This window comes from Hyperolius riggenbachi, chromosome 1 (genome assembly GCF_040937935.1).
Source record: "Hyperolius riggenbachi isolate aHypRig1 chromosome 1, aHypRig1.pri, whole genome shotgun sequence".
NCBI classification, from domain to species: Eukaryota; Metazoa; Chordata; class Amphibia; order Anura; family Hyperoliidae; genus Hyperolius; species Hyperolius riggenbachi.
The window spans coordinates 407,540,786-407,554,614 of record NC_090646.1 but is presented as its reverse complement, the minus strand read 5'-3'; the positions used below and the strand labels follow the sequence as shown (position 1 = coordinate 407,554,614).

The following is a 13,829-nucleotide window of genomic DNA, read 5'->3' as shown; positions in this document are numbered from 1 at the left end:
TGAGGTGGGTATATGTTTCTCACCTCGGGTACACTTCAATTGCCATCCGCACTATTATTACTAAGCTGTAGCCTTCATTCTGTTTTATTCCAGAAGACAGCACTTATGGAGCAGGTGGCTCATCAAGCAGTTGTCATGCAGTTTATTATTGAAATTGCAAAGAGTAGTAATGTGGATCCGAGGGGATGTTTCCGTCTGTTTTTCCAGAAGGCCAAAGTAGGTATTTCCCTACATTTCTGTTGCTTTATTTTATTTTTTTCCTGTAGAGTAGTTTGCAGAGCTTAATCAAAAGTATCGTACACATCAGACTTTACACATTGTCTCTGCTGATTCATAAGTTAGTGGTCCAGGCTCTTCTCATGAATGACCTAGCCACCTTTTTCTTTTCAGTTTCACATTTCTGATGTAGTAACCAGTATTTTAGCTATTCTGCTCCAAATTGCTAGGAAAAATATTACACAGACTGCCATGACCAAGTCCAGATAATACCAGCAGAACATAAACCAAAACAGTGATTGAATGGATTGATCCGCATGCAAATTACTTAGTTTTATTAAACTATTCATCTGCACTTTTCAGGCTGATGAAGAAGGGTACATCGAAGCTTTCAAAAGTGGGCTTGAAGCATTTAAATTAGGAGTTCGAATGCACAGTCAGTCCCAACGACATGGAGCTTTAAATCTACAGAATCCATCTCATCCTGCAGGCTTTGAGCAAATGAATACACAGGTATGGTTGAACGTGTTTATATCATAATTGTACAGACTGTACAAGTTTGAGACTGTACTGAAGGTGGCTTGGCTGGATAGTGTATGGTTAAGTGACACTGAAGCGAAAAAAAAATGATGATGAATTATGTGTAGTACAGATAATTAATAGGGCATGAGTAGCAAAAAAAAATCTCATTTTTGTTTTCAGTTATATAGTTTTTTTTTATAACATTGTATCATTCTCCTAATGTATATAATATGACAGCGCTCCTCTTCTTCTATAGTGCACCCTGCAAAATCAAAGAGACCTCGACATAGTGCATTACTGTTATATTTAAAACATATTGTTATCACAAAACACCCCAGTGCAACATAGTGTGTCACTCGTGCTCCACTCCTTGTGCAGATATTCACACGACCCCTTTAAAAGTACAAGCTCACCAAATGTACACCACCTCAGATTTCAGGTGGATCTAGCGCATAATTCAATCAACCAACGACTTGACAGTAGTAAATATCCAATGGCTTTAATCCAGTTTCCTCTTAAAAATCACAATAAAAACACATAGTGTAAAACCATAAAATTGGCTGCCAATGCCCTGCGCTATATTGCACTCACGTAAGTAGAATGGTTTGAAAGCATATCAGGCTCAGATACAGCCTAGCGGTGTCACCTCCACTGTGGTTTCGGGGTCCGGTCTCCACTGCGGCGCATCCGCTCGTATGGCAATCCCGGACGGCTCGCGTTGCTCAGTCTGCTACCAGTGACGTCAGGCGCTCCAAGCTCCGCCTTACGCGTTTCGTCCCTCGGGACTCATCAGAGGCTGACGTCACTGGAGCGTCCGACGTCCTTTATACCTCAATTCTCATACGCTAGATCCATCGCGACCCGTAGGTCGCATAGACTGCCGCATTGGCATGCATTGGAACGCATCCCCGGCGGCCATCTTGGCGCATACTCAAAAGGCTTCCCAGGGCGATCCTTTACTACATATACAAGGATCCGCCTCACTTCATGCAATAGGCTTTTGGTCCTCCGCTGACTGTTCCTATGCCCTCTACTGGACATTCATAGTACTACTGCTCTTGACACATATTCTGTTCTAACATTAAACAACCCTTTTATATACAGAATTATATGTCAATAGACCAACTACATATTCTATAATTGCATCTAAAATTCATATAGCCAACTGGTGACCAATAAACCACCCATTGCATAGATATTTTTACGTATGGAGGTGTCTCCTGGCTGGTCATCCTGTATTATATAAATGTTTTGCTGTTTACTGACTATTCTCACAGGTCATTAGTTATATAACAATTTAAATCAAATTCTACATTCATGCCCCCTGGCGTCATAGTTTTCAAATTGTAAATCCATCGCCCCTCTGCTTGTGAAATGTCCCTAACCAAGCTGGAACCTCTCCATTTTTTGACATGGGCCTCTATTCCCATGAATTTCATACCTGTAGGGTCGCTATTGTGAACCAATCGGAAGTGATTTGACACACTGTGTATAATCAAACCCTTTCTAATATTGGCTATATGTTCTCCAATTCTCTTTTGTAATTTCCTAGTAGTACGACTCACATATTCCATGTTACAGGGGCATTTAAGTAAATATATTACCCCTTTTGAGTTACACGTGATGCATTTATAATGATACAGAATGCGCCCACCCAATCGACTTTATGACTTCTAAACAATTTATACATCAACCAGAGTCCAGAGTTTTCGCTATCATTAATCCACAAACCAGTCTTAATATCTATATGTTGACAGCGCTCCTCTTCTTATACCACAACCTGCAGAGTTAAAAAGACCTCAACATAGTGCATTACTGTTGATATTACAACAATGACACCCCAGTGCAAATAGTGCTTCACTCGTGCTCCACTCTCGGTGCGACTGTTCACACGACCCCTTTAAAAATACAGGCTCACCAGATGTGATCCACCTCAGTTATCAGGTGGGTCTCTCACATAAATCAATCAGCCAATGGACTAGCAGCTTTAGGTTTCCAAAGGGTTTAATCCAAGCTCCACTTAAAAATCACAATAAAAACAACAAGGCAAAACATAGCGTAAAACCGTAAACAGTAGTTGCCAATGCCCTGTGCTAAATTGCACTCACGTCATACAGATGAATTGTGCGCATATCAGGCTTAGGATCAGCCTAGCGGTATCACCTCCACTGCGATATTGGCGTCCCGTCTCCGCTGCGGCGCTTTCGCTTGTACAATACTTTAGGCCGGCTCACGTTCCCCAGTTTGCTCCCAGTGACGTCAGGCGCTCCACGCTCCGCCTTAGGCCTAGGCGGAGCGTGGAGCGCCTGACATCACTGGGAGAAAACTGGGGAACGTGAGCCGGCCTAAAGTATTGTACAAGTGGAAGCGCCGCAGCGGAGACGGGACGCCGATATCGCAGTGGAGGTGATACCGCTAGGCTGATCCTAAGCCTGATATGCGCACAATTCATCTGTATGACGTGAGTGCAATTTAGCACAGGGCATTGGCAACTACTGTTTACGGTTTTACGCTATGTTTTGCCTTGTTGTTTTTATTGTGATTTTTAAGTGGAGCTTGGATTAAACCCTTTGGAAACCTAAAGCTGCTAGTCCATTGGCTGATTGATTTATGTGAGAGACCCACCTGAAAACTGAGTTGGATCACATCTGGTGAGCCTGTATTTTTAAAGGGGTCGTGTGAACAGTCGCACCGAGAGTGGAGCACGAGTGAAGCACTATTTGCACTGGGGTGTGATTGTTGTAATATCAACAGTAATGCACTATGTTAAGGTCTTTTTTAACTCTGCAGGTTGTGGTATAAGAAGAGGAGCGCTGTCAACATATAGATATTAACACGTGATGCATTGCCTTAATGTCATCACCTGTCCTGTATTCTTTGATACAAACGAAGTTCCTTTTTGGGGCAAAGCTTCTTTACATCCTCTGCAACTCCGACATGGGAAAAAGCCTTTTTGGCCCAACATGTCCCCAGTTCTTACTTGTGGGGGGGGGGTTCACAAAGCTTGGCACCAGTTTTGATTTTAAATTAGGGGCTTTTTTATATACAAATCCTGGCTTCTTGGGTACAACCTTTTTTAGAGTACCATCCAATCGTAAAATATTCCAATGCTTTTTGATTATGTATTCTATATCCCTATATTGGCCATTGTAATTTAACAATACATCAAAATCCCTGTTTTTTTGTGTTTGTATATTCTTTGTTTTATTTATCAAAAGTTCATTTCTATCCATATTCGCCACTTTCTCCACCTGTATATTCAGGGTATCTTCCTTATATCCCTTTTCTATAAACCTTTGTACAAGGACTTGGCTCTGTGTTTTGAAAGTTTCATCCTCAGGCTTTCAAACCATTCTACTTACGTGAGTGAAATATAGCGCAGGGCATTGGCAGCCAATGTTATGGTTTTACACTATGTGTTGTTTTTATTGTGATTTTTAAGAGGAAACTGGATTAAAGCCATTGGATATTTACTACTGTTAAGTCGTTGGTTGATTGAATTATGCGCTAGATCCACCTGAAATCTGAGGTGGTCTACATCTGGTGAGCCTGTATTTTTAAAGGGGTCGTGTGAATATCTGCACAAGGAGTGGAGCACGAGTGACACACTATGTTGCACTGGGGTGTTTTGTGATAACAATATGTTTTAAATATAACAGTAATGCACTATGTCGAGGTCTCTTTGATTTTGCAGGGTGCACTATAGAAGAAGAGGAGCGCTGTCATATTATATACATTAAGACAATCTTGTGGATTACTGATAGCGAACACTCTGGACTTGGTTGATATAAGAATAATTCTAAGGTCATAGCGGTTGTTGTTTCTGGTGGGTGCAGTCAGTATCATTATAATTGTATCATTCTCTAATATTTGCAATTTACACACTACACTCAGTTTTCTAAATGATTTCACGGAGCAGGCTAATAAAGTTTTGAACTTTACTGTGCAGAAAAACTAAATACAGTGACACAGTTGAGATAATAAGCTTCAGAAGACAGTTTTGTTGCATAGATGGCAACTGGAGTTTAACTCTTCCTGTACTGGAAGCAATATTAGACTCGTATCTCTGCTGCTAATGTTTTATTTTTTAGATGTACTACACCTACAAATCAATATATCATAAGCTTATTTTTACTTCAGAATTGGCTGGATGGTGTAATGATTAAGGGCTCTGCCTCTGACACAGGAGACCAGGGTTCGAATCTCTGCTCTGCCTGTTCAGTAAGCCAGCACCTATTCAGTAGGAGACCTTAGGCAAGTCTCCCTAACACTGCTACTGCCTATAGAGCGCATCCTAGTGGCTGCAGCTCTGGCGCTTTGAGTCCGCCAGGAGAAAATCGCAATATAAATGTTATTTGTCTTGTCTTGTCACTGCTGACAGACCATCTTCCTATTTCAGTAAAGCATTACCTAGTTAGTAAGGAGTCATTGGGCAAGACTCCCTAACACTGCAGGGTGGCATATTGAGCGCACACCAGGTAACTTTAGGGGAGTGAGGGAGATCAGGGGTTATTTTTTTTTTTTTTTTAAAGTTAACTAGGGATGATTAACTGAAAAAAAAGGGGGATGTTATATTACAATTTGGCCACAAGATGTCCTCAGTGGTGACTTCAGCTTACCGTACTATTAGTACGGAAACGGAAGCACTACGTGGACGGGATTTGGATTGGCAGAGCTGTCTGAATAGACGGCTGCAGCCATTCACAGGGGAACTTAGATCAATTAATGGGATTTGTTTTTCCATTCATTGAGCTAGCGGCTAACGATCGACGGTAATGAGCGGCGGTACCGAGCGCGGCAGGAGGGACTTAGTACCTACGCCCCTGTACAGAGTTGTGGCATTTTGCAGGGGCGTAGTTACTCGTCCCGGGGAGATGAAATGGTTAAAGAGGAACTTTAAAGTGAACCTGAACTCTTGCACAGGACAAAAGGAAAACAGAGAAATGCACTTTAGGCCAGAAACCCACTAGTAGCGTTTTCTAAGCGCTAGTGATTTGAAAAGGTTCTTGCTATTGCAATTCTATGGGCGATTTTTATAAAATCACATCGCTTAAGTGGGATCACACCCATAGCATTACAAAGCGCTCAGGAAATCGCTCCTAGTGGGTTTCTGGCCTCATATGTGTTTAGTGCGTTTAGCTTTTCTAATTCCCCCTCAGTTGTGTCTAATAACAAGTGTAATTTGATCTCTCCCCTATGTCACATAACTGCCACGGCCGATAAGCTCATTGGCAAGCACAGGATGTTAACAATATGTCTGCTTTGATGAATCAGGAAGTAGAAACAGTGCAGATTTTATGATTTGTATCAGCTGTAACAAAGACCTATTTTTTTTTTTTTTTTAATTTATATTTCTACATTCAATTAAATACATTCGCTAGAGAGGTATATATCAAAAAACCTGTTAACGTTCACCACATCCGCATCACCATACCAAGCGCACTGTTAACATTCACCACTTCCACACCATCATACTGGGCGTACTGGTTCCCTTAAAAATTGTATATAAGGATATGTTTCAACGGTCTGATTGACATGTTTCAACGGTTGCGACCGTCTTCATCAGAATCTGATTCTGATGAAGACGGTCGCAACCGTTGAAACATGTCAATCATCCTTACACTGCAGTAGAGGTGAAGGGGCGCCCCATTCTATCTACGAGTCAGCGCACTTTTTGCCTGCCTAATCGCCCGAGGAAAGTGCACAACAAAGTACCAGCTGGGTGGAACGCAGGGAAGTAGCCTGAGCAGCGTGTGAGACGCACTAGAGGAAGTGACGTCACCACTAACGGGAGAATAGCCTTATATACAAATTTTATACAATTTTTAAGGGAACCAGTACGCCCAGTATGATGGTGTGGAAGCGGTGAATGTTAACAGTGCGCTTGGTATGGTGATGCGGATGTGGTGAACGTTAACAGGTTTTTTGATATATACCTCTCTAGCGAATATATATATGAATATATATATATATATATATATATATATATATATATATATATATATATATATATATATATATAATTGAATGTAGAAATATAAAGTTGAAAATAAAATAAAACAAGAGATTTTAATCCTATATGGTGGGAATTTATTATTTGTTTAACGCACCTCTCAAGGTATTATATTATTCTGTTTTTTGTGAACGGTGGGGAACGGGGGTCAACCCCACCTGAGTAGGTTGCAGCAAGGAACATTAGATACAGGAATATCCCTGTATTCAAATTAATTGTTTGGGCAGCGCCCTCTGGTCTTTGTAAAAGACCTATTTTTGTTGAAAGGTTATTATGCTCTTGCGTATCTTTTAGAGCAGAAAGGACGTTCTCAGTTCAGTTCCACTTTAACCCAGGATTGAACTTCATCCCAATCAGTAACCCCCTTTCCTATTAAAAATCTTTACCTTTTTCTCGAATAGATCATTGGGGACGTCTGTAACCCTAAAGGTGGTCACACACCATACAATTTTTTAAATATCTGTTCAATTTAAGAATTGCAATCAATTTTTCTAACTGATTGTAACATTTCAAAAATATGACCAGTGTACCACACACATATGTTCAATTTTTCCCCAAGTATGATAAAAATGATTGGAAACTGAGAAAATTACTAGGGTGTGTATATTATTAAATTGACAATCTAACACACACCATACAATCATAACAAAAATTGAACAGAAATATCTGGCATTCCGGATCCATATAAATCTAAAAAAATCGGAAATCTGATCGGATTTTTCATTTGAATGAAAAAAAAACCTTTCGATTTTTTTTTTTTTTTGGGGGGGGGGGGGGTAGACACGAAATGCTGTAAAATCGGATCATTTTATTGTATCGTGTGTGCCCACCTTTATATTGTGGTGAAATCCCTTCCCACACTGTGAAGCTATGGCCCTGACAGTTTGCTGGAATGCTGGAAATAACGTCTGTTTCCAACTGCCATGCAAGCAGTATCTCCTTCTGAGCATTGAACTCCCAGTACATATAAACATTCTGCTGAGATCACCTGGCAAATTAAAGATATAGCCTTTTGTGATACATTTCAGACACTGATTAAATAATTTATGAATGAATATTGTAAAAAAAAAAAAAAGTAGCAATTTTACTCATTTCGTTTATTCAACAATAACTTTATCACATGTAAATTATCTATATAGTGTTATTTTTGCCACAAATTAGGCTCTGTTTGGGTGAAATTAATTTATATGCATCTTAAAGGGAAGAAGAAGAAAAAATCAGTTTCGGCCTTTAAAAAGTTTTAAAATAAAATGTGCTACTGTAGATAAAACCTGCACATTTTATTTGCCATTTGTCCTGGTTATTACAACATTAAAATGATGTCCCTAGGACGGCTACTATATTTTATTTGGAAATAAAGGTGTATTTTTCTATTTTGTGTTTCTTTATACAATATAAATTAGAAGCCCTTATTTGTAATAATAATAAATTATATACCCATATACCCTCACAACATGCAAAGCGGAGTCCTTGTTTTTTTACATGCTGTCACTTTTTTTTTTTTTTTGCAAGTGTTTTATTTTGGTAACTATGGGGGAGGGTTGCAGAAAGGGTTAATAAGTAATTGGGTTTTTTTAAAAAAAAACATTTATTTTAATGTATTTAGAAACTTTTTAATTTTAGTCCAATAAATGTCTCCATACTATATGCTGTGTACTGAACAGTACAGAGGAAGTAATGTTTGTGTGTTTTTCCACTTTCATTTTGTGAATTACACTGCATCTTGCTACTGCCTGTGATCATACACTACAGGTGTTTTGATTGGCTCTGGGAACACGTGTTCCCATTCACCAATCATGCACTGGGGCGATGGAGACAAAGGTGAGCGGGTGTGTGTGCAATCGGCAGCGGCGGAGGTAAGCAAGTAGATGCGCATATATATGTCCCTGATCTGAAAGTGAAGTTTTTAAGGGCGTAGATATGCGTAGCAAGATTCTGGAAGTGGTTAAGTGTCCTTTTAAACTATGCATTAGGCCTGAACGATATATCGTTTTTGGATCGAAATCGCGATCCCGGAAATGCCGATTCCGGGATCGCCATGGCAACGATATTCACCCCACTCTGCAGCCCGTGCAGCGGTCCCCTCTGCCGTTCTGTGCAGCGGCAGTTTGCGGTGGCTCATTGCATACATTTCTCCGAGTGGAGGCGGGACACTATCTCCCACAACTTCCGCCCACTGTGCAGCCAATCAGCGGAGCGAGCAGCAGGCTCCGCTCCGCCCGCAGGCTCTCCCACTCCTTCTCCTAACATTAGCTGGGCGGGTGGCAGACGCCGCCCACGTGGCTGTCAATCACACCGAGTGCTACGAGTGGCAGACTCCGCCCACCCCGGCTCGCAGGCTCTCACACTCCATCCCGGCGGCTCAATATTCCCTGCACCTTCACATCAATCATAAGCTGGGCAGGTGGCAGGCTGAGTCTGCTGCTGACAACCACTTATTTGTACTGGGTGATTTGTGTCACTTTTTTTTTTTTTTAAGTGGTATGATGAGCAGCTCTCACTTGGCAACTCCCTCCTCCCAGTGCTTCAACATCATTTGCCGGGCGGGCGGCAGACTCCACCCGCATGTGTGTCAATCAAACTATGAAACATGGCCAGCAGACTCTGCCCACACTCCTGTCAGTCAAGTTTTGTATGCCTCTGCCAGGCTGCAATGTGTGTCAGCGTGATAATGATGATGACTGCTGTGGTGTGGCCCACTGTGTGGTGATCAATTCTGCGAAGCTGAAGTGGGGGGCCTAGGGGCACTTTCGAATTTGAAAAATCGTGAATCGAATCGAAATCGAGGTTTCTGACAGAAATCGTGCAATTCAATCTTTTCCTAAAATCGTTCAGGCCTACTATGCATATTGCATTATAACTGTGCTGAAAAGTCGCGCTGCGCAATAGATGTGCGGTACGACTGTACAGTGAAGCATACGTTACAAATAAAGTAAGCTTCACAGCCACTGTAAAGGCACATGTTGTTGTATAGATGCACATCATGTTCTGCGTTATTCCGTCGGAACCCAACACACTGCACTCAATGTGAAAGCGCCATAGTAATATCATTGCATCGCGTTGGCATGAAATTGTCTGTTGTGACAGAACGCAACACGCACACAGTGTGAAAGGACCCAACAAGTTAGGACTTATGAACATTAGCAGAGTTGTATTCTTACAGCTACAGACATAAATGACCCACAGATACTTCCTAGTACCTATTCAAGTACATTGTAGCACTGACCAACAGTGCTTGTTCACAATTTTGAATCCGAACAGTTGCAGCTAACACGTGTGATCTACAGACCATGCTAACCATAGTGGGTAAATGACTGCTATGTGCACTTCAAATCAATAGCTTTAAAATAAACATTACAGGATTAATATCAATTGTACTGCATATTGACAGTGTCTGAAATATGGTCTTTGTTATAAAGTTGTAATTTTTACATAACTTCAGATAGATGTGGTATTGTTACCATTATTGTTTTTAACAAAAAGAAAATAATGTATACCTTTTATAGGTTTATATCTTCTGCAGGAAAGAACATGTGCTATAGTCAGAAACTGTGTGTATTTATAACTGGATTGCTCAGACATTACAAGAATACATTTGTATAATTTTATTTTCTACATCATGTTCTATTTCTCTGATTACAGAATACTCCACATTGTCATCTACATTCTGATGTACTTCATTGGGCCCCAATACAAGAGACAGAAGGAGAGGATACTAAGACAATGGATATACAATAAAAAGCATTAAGCACTTGAGCCAATAACACTACAGAAACTAGTGTGGCTGTGTTCCTACTGTGACATTTACTGCTACACGATGCTGCACTCTATTTATTTTTCCCCCCATGCTGGGTAATAAGTTTGTGGTGTCTTACAGCGTGAACATTTTGCTGCTATTTTTCCACGCCAAACAGGAGAATGGAACTGAAGTGAATGCTTCAGCGAATAGTAGATATGCCTTCAATCTGCGCCTTGATTTTTATGAGGAATAGTATTAAAAAAAAAAAAAAAACTTTAATAAAAAAAAAAAATACTATTCACATTATGAATACAGGACAGACTTCAAACTATATATTTATTCCATTATCCACATGGTCTCTTGTACTCCTATGTCTATATTCTAACTAGACAAGAATACAAGCATTTGTGTATTTTTTTTTATCTACTGCTCAGTGATGCGTTTCAGTATTGTAAGAATGTCTATGAGCAATTTTATGAATGAAAGTCAGTACAACTTGGCAGACCTTTCTCCCCAAGAACTGCCTTACTAGTGGACGTATTGACATTTCCAACTGCTATAAGGTAAGTAGCACTAGCTTAGTGAGTTGAAGGACAACTGAAGTGAGAGGGAGATAAAGTTTGCAATATTTATTTCCTTTTAAGAAATACCAGTTGCCTGGCATTATGTCGAACCTCTGCCTCTAATACTTTTAACCATAAACCCTGAAAAGCATGCAGCAGATCAGGCGTTTCTAACAGTATTGTCAGATCTGACAAGATTACCTTCATGCTTGTTTCTGGTGTAAGGACCAGTTCACACTCTCTTAAAAAAAAAAATGTACCCATTCGGAACTTTAAGCTTGCTTAAATGCAGGAACTAGGTCCTTTAACAAGTGGAAGCGGATCCTTTTTTATTTTTATATATAAACAAATTAACAGATCCTTTTTGCTACAGAACACGAAACGGAACGCAGAGTCCCAACTTCGCACATTTGACCGGACAGGAAAATGTGTCCAGTAAAAGCCTATGAGAACAAACACTGTCTGTTCTTATTAGGCTAGTCGCTGCATCCGTGTCACCATTTTCAATCGCTGAGACACTAAAGTGTCCTAACGCTGCTCGGTCCCATCTAAACAGCCCAGTGGCTGGTATTAGCATGGGGATCGCTGATATTGTGGTGAAACCCCTCCCACAAAGAAATTCTGAGTACGTACTCTTGGTAGTTTCCTGTCTGTGAACCCTGTTGCATTGTGGGAAATAGCTGTTTACAGTTGTTTCCAACTGCCAAAACAGCAAGCAGCAGTTACATCACTTGCCAACAGTAAAAATGTCACCATGTGATAAATGTCAGAATATAAATCAGGGATTTAAAATATTTTACAATTGGGAAACACTGATTATATCATTTATACATAATTATTGTAAAAATTAAGCACTTTTTTTTTATTACATTATTTTTACTGGCGTTCCTCTTTAAAGAGACTTTGGAGCCTCTTAAAAATCCTTTTTTTTTTTTATTAAACAATCCTGTTGAATACCTTAATCCTACCTAAACCGCCGCATTCCCTCGGCTGTAAACTATCTAAAACCCCCCTACCTCGCCCTCCCTCTCCCCAGCAAAATCCACGACTTTCTTGGTCGTGGATTTTGCTGCCCCTGTGCGCTTCCATGTGAGGCTGGGCTATAAGCCGCAGCCCTGCCTCACACGCGTCTGTCAGTGGCGGATCTCCGCCTCTCCCCCGCCCCTCTCAGTGAAGGAAGACTGAGAGGGGCGGGGGAGAGGCGGTGATGCGCCGCTGACAGACGCGTGTGAGGCAGGGCTGCGGCTCATAGCCCAGCCTCACACGGAAGTGCTGCCCAGATTGCCCCTCGGGGATTTAGGGGTGCTTTAGATAGTTTACAGCCGCGGGAATGCGGCGGTTTAGGTAGGACTAATGTATTACACAGAATGGTTTAATAAAAAAAGGATTTTAAAGAGGCTTCAGAGTCTCTTTAACCTCCCTGGCGGTTTATTTATTTTGCCAGGGAGGCTGCGGGAGGGTTTTTTTTAAATTAAAAAAAAAATATTTCATGCAGCCAACTGAAAGTTGGCTGCATGAAAGCCCACTAGAGGGCGCTCCGGAAGCGTACTTTCGATCGCCTCCGGCAATCGAAAGTAACAAGATAGGCCGCAATGAGCGGCCTATCTTGTTTCGCTTTCCTCGTCGCCATGGCGACGAGCGGAGTGACGTCATGGACGTCAGTCGACGTCCTGACGTCAGAGCCGCCCGATCCAGCCCCTAGCGCCAGCCGGAACTGTTTGTTCCGGCTGCGCTGGGCTCGGGCGGCTGGGGGGACCCTCTTTCGCCGCTGCACGCGGCGGATCGCCGCGGAGCGGCGGCGATCGGGCAGCACACGCGGCTGGCAAAGTGCCGGCTGCGTGTGCTGCTTTTTTCCGAATGAAAATCGGCCCAGCAGGGCCTGAGCGGCGACCTCCGGCGGCATACCCCGAGCTCAGCTCGGGATTACCGCCAAGGAGGTTAAGTTTCCCTTTAATGGCTTTTTTGCATAGAGATAACAACTGGAGTTTAACTCTTCCTGTACTGGAAACAATTAGACTTATGTCTATGATCCTAAAGTTCTATTTCTTAGCTGTACTACACATACAAATCATATTTTTTTTTTATTCAGTGTCTAAGTGTGAACCAGCCCTTATTCAGACACCACTGCAGCCAAATAGATAAGCAGGACTGCCAGGCACCTGGTATTGTTTAAAAGGGAATAAATATGGCTGCCTCTATATTCTTTTAACTTTAGTTTTCCTTTGACAAAAATTAGGCTAGTGTTTTGAATGTATAGTGATTTTATTTTTATTTACTAGGCTTAGTACTAAAACTAGATTTTCTTCAAAGAAGTTTAAGAAAAGCAACACATTTTTCTTATGAAATATTTACTGTTTAGAACTCCACCTGCTGGTTTGACTAGCAAACTAATTGCAAGTAAGGCCTCATTTAGCTGCACTACAGTAAATATGAGATGAGGAACATATAAAGCATACATGAATTGACCTTTGACACTTAAAGATAAACATGGGTACATATAATAGTTCTAAGAGAGAACTATTCTGAAGTACTTTTCTACTTTCATGCACTGCATGTATCAAATCTAGTGCTGTTATCTATGCAAATAGACGTGCTGCCCTGAAAAATAAGTAGAAGGCAATACACTTCTATTTGGCTGAGAAAACACTGACAATAACATTTTAGTGCTGAAAAGATTAAAGAGATATTCTGTTTCCCAGCGGAATGAAGCAGATTTTATATTGACTGTCATGTCTGTTTAACTTCAATCTCAAAAGTGCAGCTTTAAATTGAAAAT

The 13,829-nt window shown here is 41.1% G+C and overlaps 1 protein-coding gene across 2 annotated transcripts in view; it reads left to right on the top strand.

The window, feature by feature from the left end:
• The window catches only part of CDC37L1 (cell division cycle 37 like 1, HSP90 cochaperone), a 62,717-nt gene that overhangs the window by 15,709 nt on the left and 33,179 nt on the right, over positions 1-13,829 (top strand). Inside the window, exons 5-7 of one of the 2 annotated variants that reach the window (XM_068235681.1) lie at positions 94-216; positions 580-729; positions 10,394-11,053. In XM_068235681.1, coding sequence (XP_068091782.1) covers positions 94-216; positions 580-729; positions 10,394-10,489 — 369 coding nt within the window. In that variant the 3' untranslated portion in view covers positions 10,490-11,053. Of the gene's footprint in view, positions 1-93; positions 217-579; positions 730-10,393; positions 11,054-13,829 lie in introns of those variants that run through there. The other variant, XM_068235690.1, reaches the window with a different exon arrangement.